The 20,115-nt window shown below is 34.4% G+C and overlaps 1 protein-coding gene across 3 annotated transcripts; it reads left to right on the top strand.

Annotated features, from left to right (window-relative positions):
- Positions 1 to 706: 706 nt before the first annotated feature.
- LOC127120775 (uncharacterized) lies at positions 707 to 7,011 on the top strand. Of its 3 annotated transcripts, none has more exons than XM_051051318.1 (16): positions 707 to 1,191; positions 1,813 to 1,934; positions 2,037 to 2,125; positions 2,207 to 2,242; positions 2,366 to 2,459; positions 2,783 to 2,825; positions 2,925 to 3,025; positions 3,423 to 3,487; positions 3,608 to 4,104; positions 4,176 to 4,263; positions 4,372 to 4,560; positions 4,671 to 5,239; positions 5,548 to 5,686; positions 5,811 to 5,879; positions 5,964 to 6,095; positions 6,372 to 7,011. In XM_051051318.1, exons 1-16 carry the CDS (start codon positions 980 to 982, stop codon positions 6,483 to 6,485), a joined length of 2,559 nt encoding a protein of 852 aa, XP_050907275.1. In that variant the 5' UTR covers positions 707 to 979; the 3' UTR covers positions 6,486 to 7,011. The 3 variants fall into 3 exon arrangements, with proteins under 3 accessions (XP_050907275.1, XP_050907273.1, XP_050907274.1); XM_051051316.1 differs by having other exon boundaries at positions 2,777 to 2,825; XM_051051317.1 differs by having other exon boundaries at positions 708 to 1,191; positions 2,777 to 2,825; positions 4,375 to 4,560.
- Positions 7,012 to 20,115: the final 13,104 nt, after the last annotated feature.

Below are 20,115 nucleotides of genomic sequence, written 5' to 3'. Positions count from 1 at the left end.
CGTTTAACCAAACTTGTATAAATCTCTAGTGCAATGTTTCTAACTCTATCCTTTTATTTATTTGTAATTTACCTTCATTATTTATTTTTTCGCTGCAATTACTAATATAATCTTAAACGAAAAAATATTAAGATTAATCACGAATTTTAAATATCACAATTCACTCCCTTCTTATATTTTAAGTCATTTGTCCAACTTGACTTTTAAAAGTGATAAATTATAGTTTCAACTCAAAATTTGATATGTCATACATGAACATAAGACTTAAAAAGGGAGAAATATTGATATAAATGATAAAAAAAAATCATATAATTATTTAGAATAAATATTGATATAAATGATAAAAAAAATCATATAATTATTTAGAATTGATGACATTTTCTATCAAAATTCTATTTATTTTTTCTTTAATCCGTTGGCTAAAAATGTGCGAGTATTAAATAAAAAAAGTAGGTGTTTTGTGTTTGAATTTTATCATGACAATATATCAATACTAAAATAAATGTTAAAGATAAATTTAAAAAAATATAATTATATTGTTGACAAAGTTGATTAGTCTTACGTTAAAAAATTGTTAATCCCTTAAAGTAAAACTTGTGCAAGAGAAAATATAGAAACAAAAATAGACGTTGAATTGAAGTTGAAAAAATGGCAAATAGAAATATCCTCCCCTTCGCATGTGAGAAAACTGCCAAACCAAAAAACAAACCGTCAAAAGAGTGACACGTAAGAAGTAATGTATGAGTCAGCACTAGTCTCCGTCCTTTAACAAGAAAGGCCACACCAGAAAATGCGGGAACTCCTCATGACATTACCATTCCCTTACTCGCCACCATTCCCAGATATTTCAATTCCCAATCCCCAATGCACACAAACCATGATAACAAAGGATAGGGATCCTTCTTCCCTCTCTCTCTAAATTTTCATTATTAGTTTTTTCAGATAGATTCACTTTTTACGGTTATTTTTTCTGATAACAATGGAACAGAAAGGTTTGTTGATATCAGCGCTTAGCGTTGGTGTTGGAGTTGGAGTCGGCCTTGGTTTGGCTTCTGGACAAACCAAATGGGGAGCTAATGCTTTCGCCACAAACGCCATCACACCCGAGAAAATCGAACACGAAATGCTTCGACTTGTTGTTGATGGCAGAGAAAGCAATGTCACTTTTGACAATTTCCCTTATTATCTCAGGTATTTTACTTTTCTTCATTTTTCTCCTTTCATTTTTCTAATTTCAAATGTTACAGGTATTTTATTTAATTATTACTTTATTAAATTGTATTATTTGCGCATTGTATTTGTTTTTTTGGTAATTAGCGGCATTGTATTTGTTCAGTTTCTTGAAAATCTGTTATAATAGTTATAGGTTTTAAATATAGGTGGCGTTGCGGTCGCGTAATCACACAATTCGTTCTATGACATAAAAACGGTGAATAACGATATCGAGATTGGCAGGTGCCGATACTGTTTTGTCGCGTCCGTAAACGGACGGGGACAGTTTTTTATATTTTTCTGTTTTTATTCATTGCACGGTTGGTATGGTAATGTTTTTGTATTAGTATCATATAACTCAAAACTCCGTGGTTAGGTGTTGTTAAATCTCGAGTATATGTCCAGTTTTGCGAATTTTTCAGTTTCAGAAATTTGTTGTTTCTAACACAGCATATTTTGTTAATGGATTGAGAGCATTGAAACTATAAATTTACTGGATGCTTTGACATTTTATGATGCTGCTACTTTTTTTAAAAAATTGATTCGATTTAATCTTGGTTCTGATATATGATTTCTTTTTCATTGTATATATGATGACAGTGAGAAGACACGGGTGTTGCTGACAAGTGCTGCCTATGTCCATTTAAAGCATGCAGAGGTTTCTAAATATACACGGAATCTCGCTCCTGCAAGCCGGACTATTCTGCTCTCAGGGCCAGCCGGTTAGTCTGAATCGACTATTTTACGACAACGGATTGATAAGCTTTTATGTTTCTAATAATTCCTTTGGCTAATTCAAAAGTTCTCCATTTCATGTTTTGCAGAACTTTACCAACAGGTGCTTGCTAAGGCTTTAGCTCACTACTTTGAGGCCAAGTTGCTTCTGTTCGATGTAACTGACTTTTCTTTGAAGGTGAGGGGGAAAAGTTTTGGTGTAGTTTAAAGCTTTCTCTGGTTTGTTATGTACATAATGGTTGGTTTGTTATCTTTGTAGATTCAAAGTAGATATGGCTCTTCCATCAACGAAACTGTAAGCTTTTCCTATTTTATCTTGTATTGCTTTTCATTCTAAACATCATATATTTACACAGTGTTCTCTCTTGACCTAACACTCTGGCTACTGGTGTTCTATTTCCATTGTTTCTGATTGTAGTCTTTCAAAAGATCTACTTCAGACACAACTTTGGCTCGGCTATCTGACCTATTTGGTTCATTTTCAATCTTTCCACCAAAAGAAGAGATTAAAGGTACAAATCGATGAGCATTTTCTACTCAGTATGGAGAACTTTATTACTTCATAATAAAAATATGCTCAATTAATCTTGTAATACACACATATTCTATCTTGTTTGAGTTTCATGAATAAGTTTTATATATTGTTACATGTTCTAGATTCTAGATAGGATAGATGGGTACAAGTAGCTTTAGCTTTGGTTCTTGACATTTATCAAATTCTAATATATGCTGATTGCCTCACTCTATATTGATACATAAGCACTCTATTTGATGCGCATTTTGTTATTAAACATCTTATAGAATCATATCCCTGACTTAAAGCTTTTAGTTGCAGGTAGAATGCAAAAGCAAAGGAGTGGCGTAGACCTTAAACGAATGTAAGAACACTACTTTATCAGTTAACTATGAGAATACATTTATTTTCCTTCCACTTTATTTATATAATAATATTCGGAAATTTTCCCTTGTTTATGCAGGGAGGCGGAAGGATCTCATACTCCTACTAAGCTTCGTAGGAATGCATCAGCCTCTGCAAATATTAGCAGCCTTGGTTCGCAAAGCAATCCTACAAGCTCAGGTTGCTTTAATAAATCATTTTAAAAGATCAATTACGATTGTGTTTTTTCTTGATTTACTTGTTATGTTACCATCTGCTGAGGTGTTAACACGGCCGTAAGAGTTTGACATTATGTGTAGTCTCAAGAAGCAAAGTTCAAATCCGCTCGGGGACGATTGTAAAATTGTCATTAGTACCACTTGTTTTAATAATAATTTCTCCTCTCCCTATTTTTTTTTTTTTATAAAAAAAGATGATTTCTAATGTGGCATCACAGTTTGATAGTTTATAGAATTGGTGTAGCACATGTTAGATTCATAACCTTTTTGAATGAGAACTATTACGAATTAAGTCATACTCCTTGTTTCTGTACATTGTTTGCTCTTCTGATTCCCTGTGTCCTTCAATATTCCTTCAGCACCTGGGAAGCACATGGCCAATTGGTCTTTTGATGAAAAGCTTCTTATACAGACTCTTTACAAGGTATTGCTACTTTTGATAATATGACATATTTCAGCATCAGCGTAAAATTGTATTTTGGATTGGAAGGCTTTACATATCTACAAAATACATTGATTTGATGAGTGGAAAATTCACTTGCAGGCTCTAGTTTATGTGTCAAAAACCTATCCCATTGTTCTATATCTGCGGGATGTTGATAAGCTGTTGTGTAGATCACAGAGGATATGTAAACTATTCCAGACAATGTTAACGAAATTATCTGGACCAATTTTGATTCTTGGTTCAAGGGTTTTGGATTCTGGTAATGAATGCAAAGAAGTGGATGAGATGCTTAGCCCCCTCTTCCCTTACAACATAGAAATCAGCCCACCAGAAGATGAGTCTCGTCTTGTCAGCTGGAAGTCTCAATTTGAAGAGGATATGAAGAAGATACAGATTCAGGATAACAAGAACCATATCATGGAAGTGCTTGCAGCCAATGATCTTGATTGTCATGACCTGGATTCCATCTGTGTGGCAGACACAATGGTTCTCAGTAACTATATAGAAGAGATTGTTGTATCAGCAATTTCTTATCATTTAATGAATAACAAAGAGCCTGATTACAGAAATGGGAAACTGGTTATTCCATGCAATAGGTGTGACTGGTAACTTTAACTGCATGAACTATTTTTACTTTGATGTACTGACTTTATTATTTATGAAACAGCTTGTCCCATGCTCTGGGTATATTCCACGAGGGAAAACTCAGTGGAAGAGATACATTAAAACTAGAAGCTCAAGCAGTAACATCTGAGGTTGTGCATTCTTGTCGCGATTGTGTTCATTTAGTTGCGAATAATATCTACCAGGTACTGATATGATCTGTGTCCTTTTTGTCTATATATGTATCGTACTGAATAAAGCAGAGAGAGGAAGCAGCTGTTACGAAACCAGCAGAAAAGTCTGAAAATCCTGCTCCTGGTATAAAAACTGAAAATCCTGCTCCTGGTATAAAAACTGAAAATCCTGCTCCTGGTATAAAGGCTGAAACAGAAATACTAACTTCAGTGGGCAAAACTGATGGTGAAAATTCAGTTCCTGCAACCAAAGCTGTAAGCCTTCTCTGTTTTTTAATTGTTCGATAGATTAGGATATAATTTTAATAATATTGAAATCATGCTGCAATTGGCTTATTCAAACACAACAACCTTGTCTCTTGCAGGAAGCTCCTCCCGATAATGAGTTTGAGAAGCGAATAAGGCCTGAAGTAATACCAGCAAACGAAATTGGGGTAACATTCTCCGACATTGGTGCCTTAGAGGAGACGAAAGAGTCACTTCAAGAACTTGTAATGCTTCCCCTTCGAAGGCCAGACCTTTTTGATGGAGGCCTTTTAAAGCCTTGTAGAGGAATATTGCTATTTGGGCCGCCTGGAACAGGAAAAACAATGCTGGCAAAGGCCATTGCAAATGAGGCTGGAGCAAGTTTCATTAATGTATCCATGTCTACCATCACCTCTAAATGGTTTGGTGAAGACGAGAAAAATGTCCGTGCTTTATTCACACTGGCAGCCAAGGTCTCCCCAACTATTATATTTGTTGATGAGGTGGATAGTATGCTTGGGCAGCGGACAAGGGTCGGGGAACATGAAGCCATGCGGAAAATAAAGAATGAATTTATGACCAATTGGGATGGACTTACCTCAAAACCATCCGATCGCATCCTTGTCCTTGCTGCAACCAATAGGCCCTTTGACTTGGATGAAGCAATTATTAGACGATTTGAAAGGAGGTACCTCTACTAGTTCTACTTGTTCAATGAAATTCACATGCTCTTATTACCCGAAGAGTGCTACCACACTATTCCAACCATTCTCTGCTATTAGTTTGAATTCATGTGGATTCACTGAATCACCTGGACCCGTTTTTTATAATCTTTTGTTGTATATGTAAATTGTGGGGAAAAAACACTTGAGCGATCAAATTAAAAGTATATTGCTTTGATGTCATGTTTGTGGGTGCCCAACAATCTGAATACCCTTATATTCAATAGTATTTTGATTGTTTTTATTTAATATATTATTCATCTTTGGCTATCAGGATTATGGTTGCGCTACCATCTGTGGAGAACAGGGAGAATATATTGAGGACCCTTTTGGCTAAAGAGAAAGTGGATGGTGGACTTGATTTTAAGGAACTCGCAACTATGACAGAAGGATTCAGCGGAAGCGATCTAAAGGTTTTTCTCTATTATTTTTTTCCTGTGGACGTAACTTGACTATCGAGTTACAACCTACAGATGCTTTTGTTATTTTGAGTTTCTGATTAACGCATTTTTTATTTTCATTAATTGATAAATGCAGAACTTATGTACAACCGCTGCTTATAGACCTGTTAGAGAGTTAATTCAGCAAGAGATAAAAAAGGATTTGGTAACTTGGCAATTTCTGTAAAGATTTACTAGAATGCTTTGATTATATGATGATCACGCTGACTGCTATATTTGTTTTCGGCAGGAAAAAAAGAAGAAAGACGCCGAAGGACAAAATAGCCAAGATGGTCATGATGCAGAGAAGGAAGTTAAACAGGAAAGAGTTATTACCCTTAGGCCTTTGAATATGCAGGACTTCAAAGTGGCAAAGAGTCAGGTAAAATTTCTTAGGATTCTTTATCTTTAATTCTCCCGCATTGATGACAATGATGCAATTCACTTTGGGTTCTTATCTGACCATTAGGCAGATCTTATTATGCCATGTCACTTTTAAGATTTCAATTTTTTCTCACAATAACAGTTAGTTAAACATAAGATCTCAACAAGCAAATGACGCTATAAAATGTTGGGGATGTTGAGGTCTTAGGTTTCTTTTGCATCTAATATGTATATAGAAGATATTGCTTAGTTTGAGTGCCTAATTGGAATGCAGGTTGCCGCAAGCTTTGCAGCCGAAGGGGCTGGAATGAATGACTTGAAGCAGTGGAATGACCTTTATGGGGAAGGTGGTTCAAGGAAGAAAGAGCAATTATCTTATTTCCTATGAAAATTACGGATAGGAGTTTTAAAAAGATTCCTAGTCGCATCTTTCTGGTTGGACTTTGTGAGTGTCTCATTATAGGCCTTTTCCACCAGAGTCTTTCACAGGACAATCAGTAGTTTGCCAGATATCTATATATAGTGTACTTTGCCAGTGATATATACTCTTAACGAAATATAAGCAAAAATAGGTTAAAGAAAGTTTATGTATTTGATCCAAATTTGAATCAAATGTTTAACTTTGACCATTTTTGTTTATATTTCGTAAGAGAGAGAATATAATTATAAGTGTGTATAGTTTCAACTTTCAACTAGTATTTTTTGGTTTCATACTTGAGCACAAATATTGCTCACGTTTGGGATTTTTACCCGTAGGCTATGAACAATAAATAATGTTGTAGTTAATAGTGTAACTTGTGTTGTATTATAACTATTACCCACCAAGCCTTTTAAACAAGAAAGGGCAGTTTCTACTATGTACAAAATATAATAAACAGGTCTGCAATTCAATATTAAAGTTCTGATGGAAATAATCCAATTCTCTTTTGTTTTCTACTGATCAAAACATTAGTGAGACATTTATCCATTTTCTAATTCATTTTATATTTTTTTCATAAGATTATACGTTCCTAAGAAATACCATCCTTCTTTAGTAAATGACTCATTATAATTATAGATAGTTTCTACAAACTTTGCTCATACAAAAAAGATGAGAAATTTTACAAAATAGTTAAAAGAGTTTCACATTTTGGACCACATACATATTACTATTATCCAAAACCCTCACCATTTGCTGATTTCTTTTCCCATTAAATTGAGTGTAGAAGACAAGCAGTTATTGTCATTTATTTCAGTTTTCTTTAAATATATATATATATATATATATATATATATATATATATATATATATATATTCAGTTATATTTTTTAAATCTTGAAACAAATACATCATTTATTTTAATATTCAATAATGTATATTACAAAATATTAAAATGAATCTTTTAATATATATATATATATATATATATATATATATATATATATATATATATATATATATATATATATATATATATATATATATATATATATATATATATATATTCAGTTATATTTTTTAAATCTTGAAACAAATACATCATTTATTTTAATATTCAATAATGTATATTACAAAATATTAAAATGAATCTTTTAATTTACAAAAAATGAATTAATTTTTTTCTTAATATTTTAAAAAATATCTTTTTATAAAAAGGCTTGATCACAGTTATAATCTCTATTTTACATGATTTATAAAATTAATTTCTCAATTTTAAATTTAAACAATTTTGGTCCATCTATCATATTTTTACATTTATAATTAATGATATTTTTATTTTTTAAATAACATGTTTTCGTATATAAATCTATTTTAAAATATTATAGACAAAAATATAAGTTACAAAACAAATATCTTATTAATTTTCTATGAAAAACGTGGGAGGAGATCAAATTATTTAAATTAAAATAAAAAAATTATATAAATCATATATCAAAATTATAATTTAGCGTCCAATTCACGCACTTCAAAGACATGCTTATTGTAATTTTCTTTCAAATGAAAAGTCTAAAGTTCAAGAGAAAGAGAAGAAAAAACTTTATCAAGCACTTCTCTTTTGTAGAAGTAAAAATATAATGGATACCTTTTAGGATAGTTTCAGTTTTCAACCATTTATGTACTCAGTCCCAAAACATATGAGAGTTGATTCACAAGGCCATGATCCTCTTCCGTGAAAATTTTAGGGGATTTTTTAACACCATACATATACTTTATTTGTACATATTTTGAAAATACAATAATATCTTTAGAATTCGAAGATACATTCGACACATTTCAAATTAATATTTCTGAATCAAACTCTAAGTCAATGTGAAAAAGTATTATAGAGATACATTTTCGTATATATCATAAAAATGCATTTTTTGATGTTGTTTAATCAAAATAACGTGACATAACCCTTTCTCATTCCTCATTTCTCAAAAAAACACTTTCTTCCATGAAACTCTCTCAAATGACATTATTTAAAAATAAATCAACATACTTTCAAGTTTCTTTCATCAACATCAAGTCCATCAAATAACTCATTCAACACCGAAGTAAATTTACCGTTTGTAATTTTTTTATTTTCGAAATATTTTTGAGTTTTTGTATAAACTTTTATAAAATAATGTTTATGTTATGAAATATATAGGTTATACATCTTTGATAGTTTATACATTAAGATAAACGTGTTTGATAGGTAGTTTTATTGACCATGTACTATTTTTGTTTATTTGGAGGACTACATTAGCGTCGTTGATGCTGATGAGAGCTGTAGAAAATTTTGAAAATACATCTTTAAAAATTTTCAATGTTGTGATTTAAAAAAACCGGAGATATGTCTCTAGAGTTTTTTTGTTTGCATTTTTTTTTTTGCTTGTACTCATTGTGTAACGCTTGTATGGTTTACTTACGGGCATTATGACGGATAGACAAGACCAACTGAGAAAGGACAAGATTACACAACATGCATCTGTTCAGAGGAAAAATAGTCAGCCATCACAGGTTCTTTTTACCTTTAGCTCGGTTGATGTAGAGGCGTCAGCTTCTGGAGCTCATATATATCCGCCTTTTGCTTCTGAGCTCATGTATCTCCGTCTTTTGCTTCTGGACTCATGTATCCCCGCCTTCTTCTTTCCGTAGGAGACGAGTGTCACTTACTCATGCATCCATGTCTCCATCTTTCCGGAGGCAACAAGATTCACCTATTCAAGCATTCGAGGAAGTAGAGGTACTCGAGTCACCAGAGGTACCTCAAACATTAGAGGTACCTGAGGCACCTCAGGGGTTCGAAGGAGGACCGTTAGACTTATATGAACCTTACTGTCAGACATGTCTGAGACTGAGAGGTAAAATTAGTTAGATTCATGCTTGTACTCACTGTGTAACGCTTGTATGGTTTACTTACATGCATTATGGCGGATAGGCAAGACCAACTGAGACAGGACAATATTACACATCATTCATCTATTCGGAGAAAAAATAGTCAGCCATCACATACTCCTTTTACCTCTAGCTCGGTTGATGTAGAGATAGTCAGCCATCGCAAGCTCGTTTTACCTCTAACTCGGTTGATGTAGAGGCGTTAGCTTCTGAAACTCATGTATATCCTCCTTTTGCTTCTGAGCTCATGTATCTCTGCCTTCTTCTTTCCGTAGGAGACGAGTGTCACCTACTCATGCATCTCTATCTCCATCTTCCCGGAGGCGACAAGATTCATCTATTTAGGCATTCAAGGGGTTCGAAGGAGGCCCGCCCGTTAGACTTATCTGAACCATCCTGTCAGACATGTTTGGGACTGAGAAGTAAAATTAGTTTTCCGTAGGAGACGAGTGTCACTTACTCATGCATCCCTATCTCCATCTTCCCGGAGGCGACAAGATTCATCTATTTAGGCATTCGAGGGATTCGAAGGAGGGTTGTTAGACTTATCTGAACCATCCTGTCAGACATGTCTAGGACTGAGAAGTAAAATTAGTTTTCCCTAGAGCCGAGTGTCACCTACTCATGCATTCCTATCTCCATCTTCCCGAAGGCAACAAGATTCATCTATTTAGGCATTCGAGGAGTTCGAAGGAGGGCTGTTAGATTTATCTGAACCATCATGTCATATTTGTTTGGGACTGAAAAGTAAAATTAGTTAAATTTATCCTTTTTAGACTTAAACACACTTTTATCCTCGTAATATAATTTGAGGATGATAATTTATTAATTAATATTTTTTAATAAATAAATTAATAATAATTAATTTCATAATGTCTTTTCTATTCAGAGTTTAATACATAAATATGCTTTATAACACTAAAAGATTTTCAAAATAAAATGATATGGGACAAAATTAACGTAACTTCATATGAAAAACCACTATATTCTCATCCTTTTTCAATTGATATATCTATCTGGAATGAAAAGTTGTGATGTTACTTACTTGGAGTATTGTACTAAGATGAGTTATTGCTATATGATAATGAAGATGTTGCAAGTCCCCTCATATGTTTGCTATATATAGTCGTTTTGAAGATGTTGCAGGTTCCACGATAATGAAAATGTTGCAGCTGCTTATGGTGATGGTTCATGATTCCACTAGTTTCATCATTTTTTATGGATAAGATATATGAAAGTTTATTGCACTAGTTTCACCATAAATTACTTGATCACATGCTTCAAAACAATATCAACAAACTTCAAATGAAAGACAAGTTTTTTAATCTACCTGTAGAGAATAGATTAAAATTAAATGTTCAGATCTCTTGCAAACAACTTTTTTAATCCATGCATATTTGTATTATGAATTAATCTCAGAAGTAAATAATGTGTAATTAAACTTCATACATTAATGAGTAATTAAACTTCATACATTATCCATAATGAATCTTTAAAAAGCTAGAAATAAAGCACTCAAGGTATGTAGTTGATGATGGGAATCACACAACAAAGAACAAACTCATCCAAACAAGAACCAGTAGTTGTATTAGTAGTAAGAACAAGAACCATCCAATCATCCTCAAAACCAAATCCAACTTCATTATACTTTGAATTGTTGAGAAACCTTACATCTATATCATTATGAGTGTAATTAGATATTTGAGACGTTCGTAGCTTGGAAAACCTTTAATTGTGGTTGTAAATGAGGATTTGATGGATAATCATAGACATCATGTTTATAAGCAATGTTAAACAACACACTAGTAACCTTTGAATAAACATTTAAGATCCAAAGTGATTTGTTCGAGGTATAAGCAAAGTTATTAGAAGGTCGGTATCAAGTTAAAATAAATCACACATTGTTTTTGTTATAGTTTTAATTAGTGTTTAAATAGCTTGTCCAAACTATAAGTTGTGTATACACGTGGGTTGGAAGGAATTTGTGATTGAATGGGCCTTAAGTTAGGCCCAAACACATTTATTTTGAAATTTATATTAATAAATTTCTAAAAAAATTAAAATTATTAATAAATTAATTTATTATGTAAAATGATATTAAATAGTAAATTATCCAAGTCATTATTGCCACATTATTAAAAAATTATTTTATATTTCAGTCATCAGGAATACGTATGCAAAATGAGAGGAGGACCAACCAAAAATTGGTTTTTAGAATTGGGGAATTAAAAGTTAAAAATTGTTAAAGTAGGAGAACCAAAAGTGCATTTAAGCTTTCTTTTTAAATCATGTTTGTTATAACATTAAAAAAAATTGACGATGATTTATTTTTCTACAGGACCATGATTCGCTGAAATTCATCAACCACGAGCAGAAGATTACTAGGTTGCAACATCCTAATGAGTCGTGTTTTCAGAATATTTTGTGGCTATCTGGGATGAGAGGCTTGTGCAAGACCGGTTATATTACAGTTAATCATGGTATGCTTAATGTGTTTGTAGAGAGGTGGCATACTGAGACATCATCATTTCATCTACCACATATGTCTATCACATCGGACGATGTCTTGTGTCTGCTGCATCTCCCGATTAGTGGAAAACTTTTAGATCATGGGAAGATTAGCAAAGATGATGCACTAGAGTTAATGGTATACTATCCGGGAGTTGACCCAGAGGCTGCCATGAAGGAGTTTGAATCCACCCGAGGGGCTCATGCTAGGTTTCGATTCCTGGAGAAGGTGTACACAAATGAGCTACTTAGAGCACAACAAGAACCTAATGATGACGAGAAGATTGTGCAACATATAACATATAACATGAGAGCGTACTTGTTGTATTTGGTTGGCACTGCCATTTTTGTGAATAAGAGTGTCACTTATGTGGATGTCATCTACCTGCAATATTTTGATGACTTTGAGTGGATCCATGAGTACAACTAGGGTCGCTTGTTTGGTCTACTTATATTCTAAGTTATCTGAAGGCTGTATGTGGAAAACGAAATAGGTGACAGGTAGCATCACACTATTGACGATAATATTTATTGGTCTTTTAGTGTTTGTGTGTCATTTTCATTACACTTTTGCAACGCCATTACTAATGATTCATGAGTTTCAACACTTTTTAGGCTTGGATCCTCCAACACTTAACACATATCTCTAGTCGATTGAAACTTATACCCAATTGATTGGTTTTGTGCAAAAGTTGTCATTAATTGTTTGGGACAACGTCTTAATGAACGACATCCTCTCTGGATCTTTTCTTTCCTTTTTTACTTTTCTAATCGATTATTTTTAGGTCATCCAACCGATTGAAATAAGATGTCAATCCACTGGCTCATTAATTTTGGCCCAAGTAAAATTCCTTTTTTGTACCATTCTCTAGTCTATAAATAGAGGTCACTCACTTCTTATTTTTACATCAAGAAATGTGAGTTGACTATCTCACTCATCTATCTCACTAAAATATTTTTAAACTTTCTCTCACATGTTTTTAGTCGTAGCACTTTTCAGAAAGTTCTTTTGTATAGTGAGAAATTTTGTATTATGAAGGGGTATTGTTGTAAATTTATCAAGAATTATATTTATCTTGGTTGAACAACTTATCCATAAGGGATTTTTTATTTGGGTTCAAAGATAAACCCTTTAAAAGCTTTGATTTGGGGATTTAGAGTATAAGTCGTCGTTTTGGTTCGTAAGCTCAACCTTCTTATAAACTTTCATCGATTCGAGCTTAGCCTTGTATAATATCGTTTATTGGTTCATGATTATCTTGGTAAAAACTCAGATTTAGTTCGTAAGCTCATCCCGGTTAAAAGTGTGCTTAGGTTCGAGATAAGCCCAATATAAAATCACATATGTTAGTGGTCAGCCCGATAAAAAACTTAGTTTGATTAGTGAGTTTAGTCTAGTTAAAAAGCTCAACTAGGTTCGAGATAAGTCTGTGTAAAATCTCGGTTTAGCTTGGTGACTAACCGCTTCAAGTTTCTGTTTGGAAAGAAAACCAACCGATTTAATCTGCCGTTTGGAAGGAAGACTAACCGCTTTATTCCGTTGTTTGGTTGGAAGTTAGCCAAAAACTTCATTTTTTCTTGTATAAGGGGGTTCGAAAGTTCAACCTACTAAAAGCTATTAGGATTTACTAGTTACTCTCAATAACAAATCTCAGGGAGATCATCATGTCTTTTCTTTTTGACTGAACCTCTATAGTTTCTGGTGTTACTTCTCTATCCTTTAACTATTTATTTTCTGCATTATATTTTCTACATTCTTAATTTTTGTTGCTAAACTTATAAACATTTTTTAAAATGGTTTTAAACTCTTAAAATATTTATAAAAGTTTTTCAAACAACATTTTTTCTAAAACCCACAATTCATTCTTGGACCTCAGTGAGCGCCTCATCCACCTAACTAGACATATGCGTAATCTATAATTGACTCGTTATCCATTGATCATTAGGGAAGTCAGCAATAAAGTTGAAGTGATGGTCCATTTAATTTTTAAAGTAAAAATCCTCGTTCTAGAGGGAGAGCGTTGAAGGTGGCAAGAAACACAAGAAATAGAGGTTTGAATTTGGTTTCTAAAAACAAAAACTTTTTCAAAACCAACTCAATAAACCAATAACACGAACAAGAAAAATAACAAAGTTATTTTTATACTGGTTCGCTGTTAACAAAGTTACCTCTAGTCCACCCTACCAAGGTGATTTCACCTTCTCAATAAGGATTTAATCCACTACAATCAAAACCGGATTACATACACCACAAAGACAAACCATCTTTGTCTTCTTGAGTATATGACTAAAACCTAGTCACTCAAGGAAACCACTCAAACAACTTTGAGATTTACAAGTTTGTGTTTACAAAGAATGCTTCCAAGAAAGTATATTAACACACGTTAAATACAATGAATATCTCACACAATAATGATCAACAACTCTTGTGTGTTTACAAATACTATACAAATAAAATATTTACTATATCAGAGAGCATGTGTATGTTCAATAGTGTAAGCGCTAGTGACTTCTTCAATTCTTCCAAGTCTCTTTTTTAGGCAGTTAAAAGATTCGTTGGAGGGTATAATTGGAATAGCAAATTGTAGTTGTCTCTTTGTGTAACGGTTTGCATATATGAGACAAAATGGTACAATAGTATTGTCCTTATCCCACAAAATCAGCATAGTGGAGGGAATGATGATCGTGTACTATGTACTATTTTTCTGATGCAAAACCTTTTGATCTTATCTTCTAATCTTCAAAGGCTTATGATGAAATGATGTTGAAGCATGCTTAGAAGGATCAAGAGACTAGTTGTCAAAATCTTCAGAATCTTGGTCTGCAGAGTCTTGACACAGTTCCTCAGAACTTGGTATTCAGAGTCTTCAAATCTTGCTCTTCAGAATCTTCGAAACTTGAGCACATAACCTTGAAGGATGACAATCCTTCAGAGGCTCTTCAATTAGAGTCATAGTCAGAAGCTTTAACACAAATGTTCATCAGAACCGTTGTCTAAGAGCTTTCTAGAAATTGACAACATCTTGTAAAACACTTGTATCTCTTCAGAGTCAGAGTATGTTGATTCTAGAATTTGATGGCGTCAAACGTTAATGCTTCAGAGTCAGAACCTGTTAACAAAAGTTACACACTAGATAAAAACCATTTATGTATAAAATTGTTCTCTAAGAAATAATACATTGTTATCGTCAAAACTAAAGGTCAGATGCAAAACCAAATCTTGTTCTTACAAGCGGCTTTGCACCCTTTAGAGAAGCCTTACAGATGTCTACCCTTACGGGTGATCCTTCATGATCTTTTCCGCCATGGTCCTCTAGAATGATGGTTTTAAAGGTTAAACACATCTATTTTGTGGCTTGGGTAGGGGGAGGAAATTGTATTAACCTTTCCCATTTTTAAAGTCATGATAGGTCGGGGATAAAGGATTGTCTCCCTCTCTGCATGCCTCTTTTCTCCCTTGATCAAAAGAACACCATAATGGTTTTTAGGGTAATCTAGCCAGTTTTCGCCTTGACCATTCTTCTTCTTCGCGTGAAGTGCTTTCCACTCGGAAACACTTATATGAGCCATTTTCTCTGCAAAAATAAAAGTAATAAGACTTAATTTATCTTTTGGTTCATTAACTTAATTTATTGTTTCACTTTGATCCCTTAATTAAAAAATGTTATAATGCAGTCCTTTAAAACAGTGTCGTTAGCCTAAGCAGTCTCTTTCGTTAATTTTTTTACAAAAAAATGTTAACTTGTCTACGTGGCACTACTATTATCTTTTTAAAATCTAACATGATTTTTTGTTTGGAATTTTTTAATTTTATTAATTCACTTATTTTCATTTTTAATATATTTCACATTTTCTTAATATATTTCATATTTTCTTCACTTATTTTCATTTATATTCATTATTTGGAAAAAACCCTAATGGCTCTCTAATGAAACCTATAGATGTCACCTTCTTTCTCTTTCTCCTTCTTTCTTCTCTTTCTCCTTCTTTCTTCTTCTCTCCCTAACATAGTACAACAAATCTTCAATTATTTTTTATTTTTTTATTTAAAAAAAACAGAACAACTGTTGGAATGTGAAATGATGTGATTATTATACTTGGAGTGGCGAAGAAGACTAAGATGCGACTGAGAGGTGTTGAGGGAGTCCGTAAAACGCGCGACGGGGGTGGGTCTCTATTTTCGGCGCTAGTACGGTTTTCGCGTGTAAGAGAAGGTGTCGAAAGTGATTATGGAATCTGGAAAAAAATCTTCTCCTCTTCTTTTTTTGGTTCGTTTCTTTTCAGATTTGTGATGTTGTTATTTCCTGAGTTGTGATTTGGTGTGGTGGTAGTGAAACTTGGAGGTTGTATAGTGTTGGTCCGATAATGGTGTCGCTTTTTATTCTCTAATGTTGCTTTTTGTTGTCTGTTACCGAGTGTTTGTTGTGTTTGGTATTGTTGTATACGGATTTCGAGGTGAAAAGTTTTTGGGTTGAGGAAAAAGGAAGGATTGATTTCTGTGAAGGTGGCCTGAGGGATTTGAGGGTGGTGGTGGTCTAAGTGTGGAAGAGAGATTTTTTTATTTTTTAGTTTTTGCTTCTTTCAAAATGCATGTGTTAGTTGAGATTTTCGACAGGAGTAAAACCTCAGCAAATAGGGGTAGAGTCGAAAACGTCTTAGTTCGACCAGGATCTGGACTTGGTAAAAATTTCGGATGTTATAAGAGATATTTCAACCATGTGGAAGTATCGACCGCTCAGTCCTCGCGATAGTGGAAAAGTGGTCGACATAGTGTTTATTTGGGCATGTAATGTTACGTTCAAATATCAATAAATGCCTGCAGGTTTGCTTCTGAAGAGACACATGGAGAAAGCACAGAAACGTGTTGCATGCAAGACTTTATGTGGCGGAGTCTGAAGATAGAAACGTTAGGAGAAGTTATTTCATACTTGTATATATAGGAGTTCATTATGTTGAATTCGGGGTGTTCATTGTATTACAAAAATCTCACTAAAAACTCAAAGTACCAGCATATAGAGAAACAAAAGAATTGTTGAGAGAATGTAAGATCAAATGAATTACCATTTCTTTATTTTCAATGCAAAGTTTCTAGTCATTTCATTTTACTTCGGTGTTATTTAAATCACTTTATTCAACATTTCCAATTTTTTACTATCATTTCCTTTAAACATTCAGTTAGTCTAAGTCAATATTTTAACCTTTTTCTTACAAGTGTTTGAAAACTCATTTCGAACAAGTCAAAAATGATCACATGAAAAAAAGAGAAACAAAAAACTAAACGATTATTTGACACCATGTCCTAGGATTCACTAGTTGATCATGCAAGTAACCCGTAGTCGGAGACCAGCGGTTGTTTACCATTTTTCAACATAAAATAATTGGCACATCCGGTGGGACATGTGCTAAGTTCCTAATTCTTGCAGTTTCCTTGTTGTTTTCCTTTGTTAAATAGTATTCTGTTTTTCCTTTTTCTTTAAAGAATACTTTATGGGTATTTTGTATGCAATTAAGGAGTGGTAAAGCTTTGTCTAGAATGTCTCGTCCTCCCATAGATAACGTTAATCCCCAAAATAATTCCCAAAGTGTAACACAACAACCGACTGTCTCGACGGTTGAGGAGCCAGTTCTCTCAACACCGGTTAGAACGACTGCTCTGGTGGTATCAACAGCGGCAATCGCAACGATGTCATCGCAGGGGGCTACACCCCCACCGCATTCAGGGAACTCTCTTAATAAACTCGCGATTGTGAGACCTTTATTTGGTTTCTCGATGCCACCACCTAGCAGAGATTACCCTTATGGTATGCCAACATCTGCGATGGCAAACTTACAACCAAGTATGTCAACCTTTAGTGACAACGTGATGTCCAAGACGCCATTGTACAACCCTTATAATGCCTCAGCATCGACCATTAATAATATGGCTAGACCAGGAGGGATAAATTACATCCCCCAAAATACATCATATTTGAATACGACCTCTATGATGGCTATGAGGCAAAAAATGAACGAGAGTAATTTTGAGTTAGTGAATACTCTCACCCAACAAATGGGAACTACTTGTAACCCGTTGATTGCAAATACAAACCAAACATATGAGATCTTGGCAAGTCAAATGAGGTGTATCGTTGATTTCTTTGGCACACCCCTGGTGCAAAGGCGACATGATCCACAAATATTCAATGTTATAGTGGTCAAAACTCCTAAGAATGAGTTAGCATAGACCACTGTGAGCCACAACCAAGGGTTGCAGCAAGATCCCCCCCTTAATGGGGAAGAAGTAGAACAAATAAAACATACCAACCCTAGGCCTCTAATTGTGCAGATAAATCAGAATGCTGACCAAGTACTTAGGTACGTCTAACAAAAATAATTTTGTAGGACAAAACAACATGACAAATATGGTCGAACAAATTTTGGCCAAGAATGACCTTAATGTGGGACTCCATCGGCCAAATTTCATATATCCTTTGTCATAATACATTCGACAGTCAGAGTTACCCAAGGGATGGAAAGTCCCGAAGTTCACCAAGTTCACTGGAGACATTAACGAATCGACAGTCAAACATGTCGCACGATATCAAACCGAGGCAGGCGGCATAGCGAATAATGAGAATTTTAAATTAAATACTTCCCAAATTCTCTAACAAAAAATGCCTTTACTTGGTTCACCACTCTCCCTCCCCATTCTATCCAATCATGGAGTCAGTTAGAAAGGTTATTCCATGAACAATTTTATATGGGACAATCGAAAATTATTATGAAAGAGTTGGCAAGTGTTAGGCGCAAAGTCCCTGAGTCGATAGATTACCGTTTGAATATGTTCAGACTTTTAAAGTCGAGGTGCTTCACCCAGGTGCCTGAGCATAAGTTGGTCGAAATGGCTGGCGGTTTAGACTACTCAATTAGAAAGAAATTAGATACTCAGTACCTGAGAGACATGACCCAACTTGCAGATAGGGTTCTCCAGGTTAAGCGCCTAAAAGCTGAGAAATCCAGAACAAGTAAATTCCATAAAAAAAGAAAGAGTTGCTTACATAGAGGCGGACGATCATGTCCCTGACATAGGTGATGATTATTCTGAAGAAGGTGAGGTAAATGTGGTTGAATTGAATCTTGGACCTCCTTATGTCTGTAAATTGCTAAAACCATCGAAAGGGAAAAATCCTGTCGAAAGTAACAAAAATGAAAAGTTCGCCACCAGATATTACACTTTCGACATTACAAAATATGATGAAAATTTTGATTTGTTAGTCAAATATGGTCAAATTTTAGTACCCCCTGGTTTGAAAATTCCTCCTTTTGAGCAAAGGAATAAGAAAGGTTTTTGTAAGTATCATAACTTTCTGGGTCATAAAACTTCTCAATGTGTGCTTTTTAGGATCTGGTCCAGAAAGCTCTGAATGATGGAAGATTGAATTTTGGCGAGAAGCCAAATTCATCGATGAAAGTTGACTCAGACCCCGTGCAGATGGAGGAGGCCCGTTATGTTGAGCCCATAGAGATATTGATGGTGGAAGCTGCTTACGACTCTAACATGGATGTCGACAAGAGAGAGAAGATCTCCACCATTGTTGATTATGACTGCCAAAAGGTCTATCCAAGTTTGAAGAGGAATTAATTGACTTCCTTGAATGTTGCAAGCTCAATGACTCTAAAACCATGATGTGCCCATGTTATAGAGTTGTGTTCGACGAAGAAGCGACAAAGAAACTAGAAAGCACTCGATGGGTTAACCTCAGACGTGGACGGGGAGGAGGTCGAACAACTAGATTTGGTCCTAACAATAGAGGCATATCCCGTAGCAACAAGGAATATACACGGTAGTTTCAACAGCCTCAAAATAAAAACTTCAGACCACCTACTAGCGCACCCAAAGATAAGTGGGTGAAGCCCCTCGACAAAAAGGGGGTGAATCATTTGAAATGGAAGGAGGTCAATCCCAAGGCAAGAATGCCCAATGACAAGGCCCAGAAAGAGACTAAGGGAAAATTCTAGGTCCCTCTGACCTACAAAGGCAAGAACCCTATGACGCGTATGAAGTGGAGGTGTCACCAGAGGAGGAAGAAGGCTAAAAGAGAAGTTGCGACAAATGAGCGTGAGGTCTAAGCGGTGAAGCGCAAAGCGCCAGCATCGAGGCCTAATGGGAAACTATACTCTAAGGGAT

This window comes from Lathyrus oleraceus, chromosome 2, assembly GCF_024323335.1.
Source record: "Lathyrus oleraceus cultivar Zhongwan6 chromosome 2, CAAS_Psat_ZW6_1.0, whole genome shotgun sequence".
Classification (NCBI taxonomy): domain Eukaryota; kingdom Viridiplantae; phylum Streptophyta; class Magnoliopsida; order Fabales; family Fabaceae; genus Lathyrus; species Lathyrus oleraceus.
The sequence above is the reverse complement of the archived record's forward strand: the minus strand, read 5'-3'. Positions and strand labels throughout refer to the sequence as shown.

Excerpts from the sequence above, each read along its gene's own strand:
- LOC127120775 (XM_051051316.1), top strand. The coding sequence starts at position 980 with ATGGAACAGAAAGGTTTGTTGATATCAGCGCTTAGCGTTGGTGTTGGA. Across the intron at positions 3,026-3,422 it reads AAGCAATCCTACAAGCTCAG|CACCTGGGAAGCACATGGCC; the intron begins GTTGCTTTAATA and ends ATATTCCTTCAG. Across the intron at positions 4,561-4,670 it reads CAGTTCCTGCAACCAAAGCT|GAAGCTCCTCCCGATAATGA; the intron begins GTAAGCCTTCTC and ends TGTCTCTTGCAG.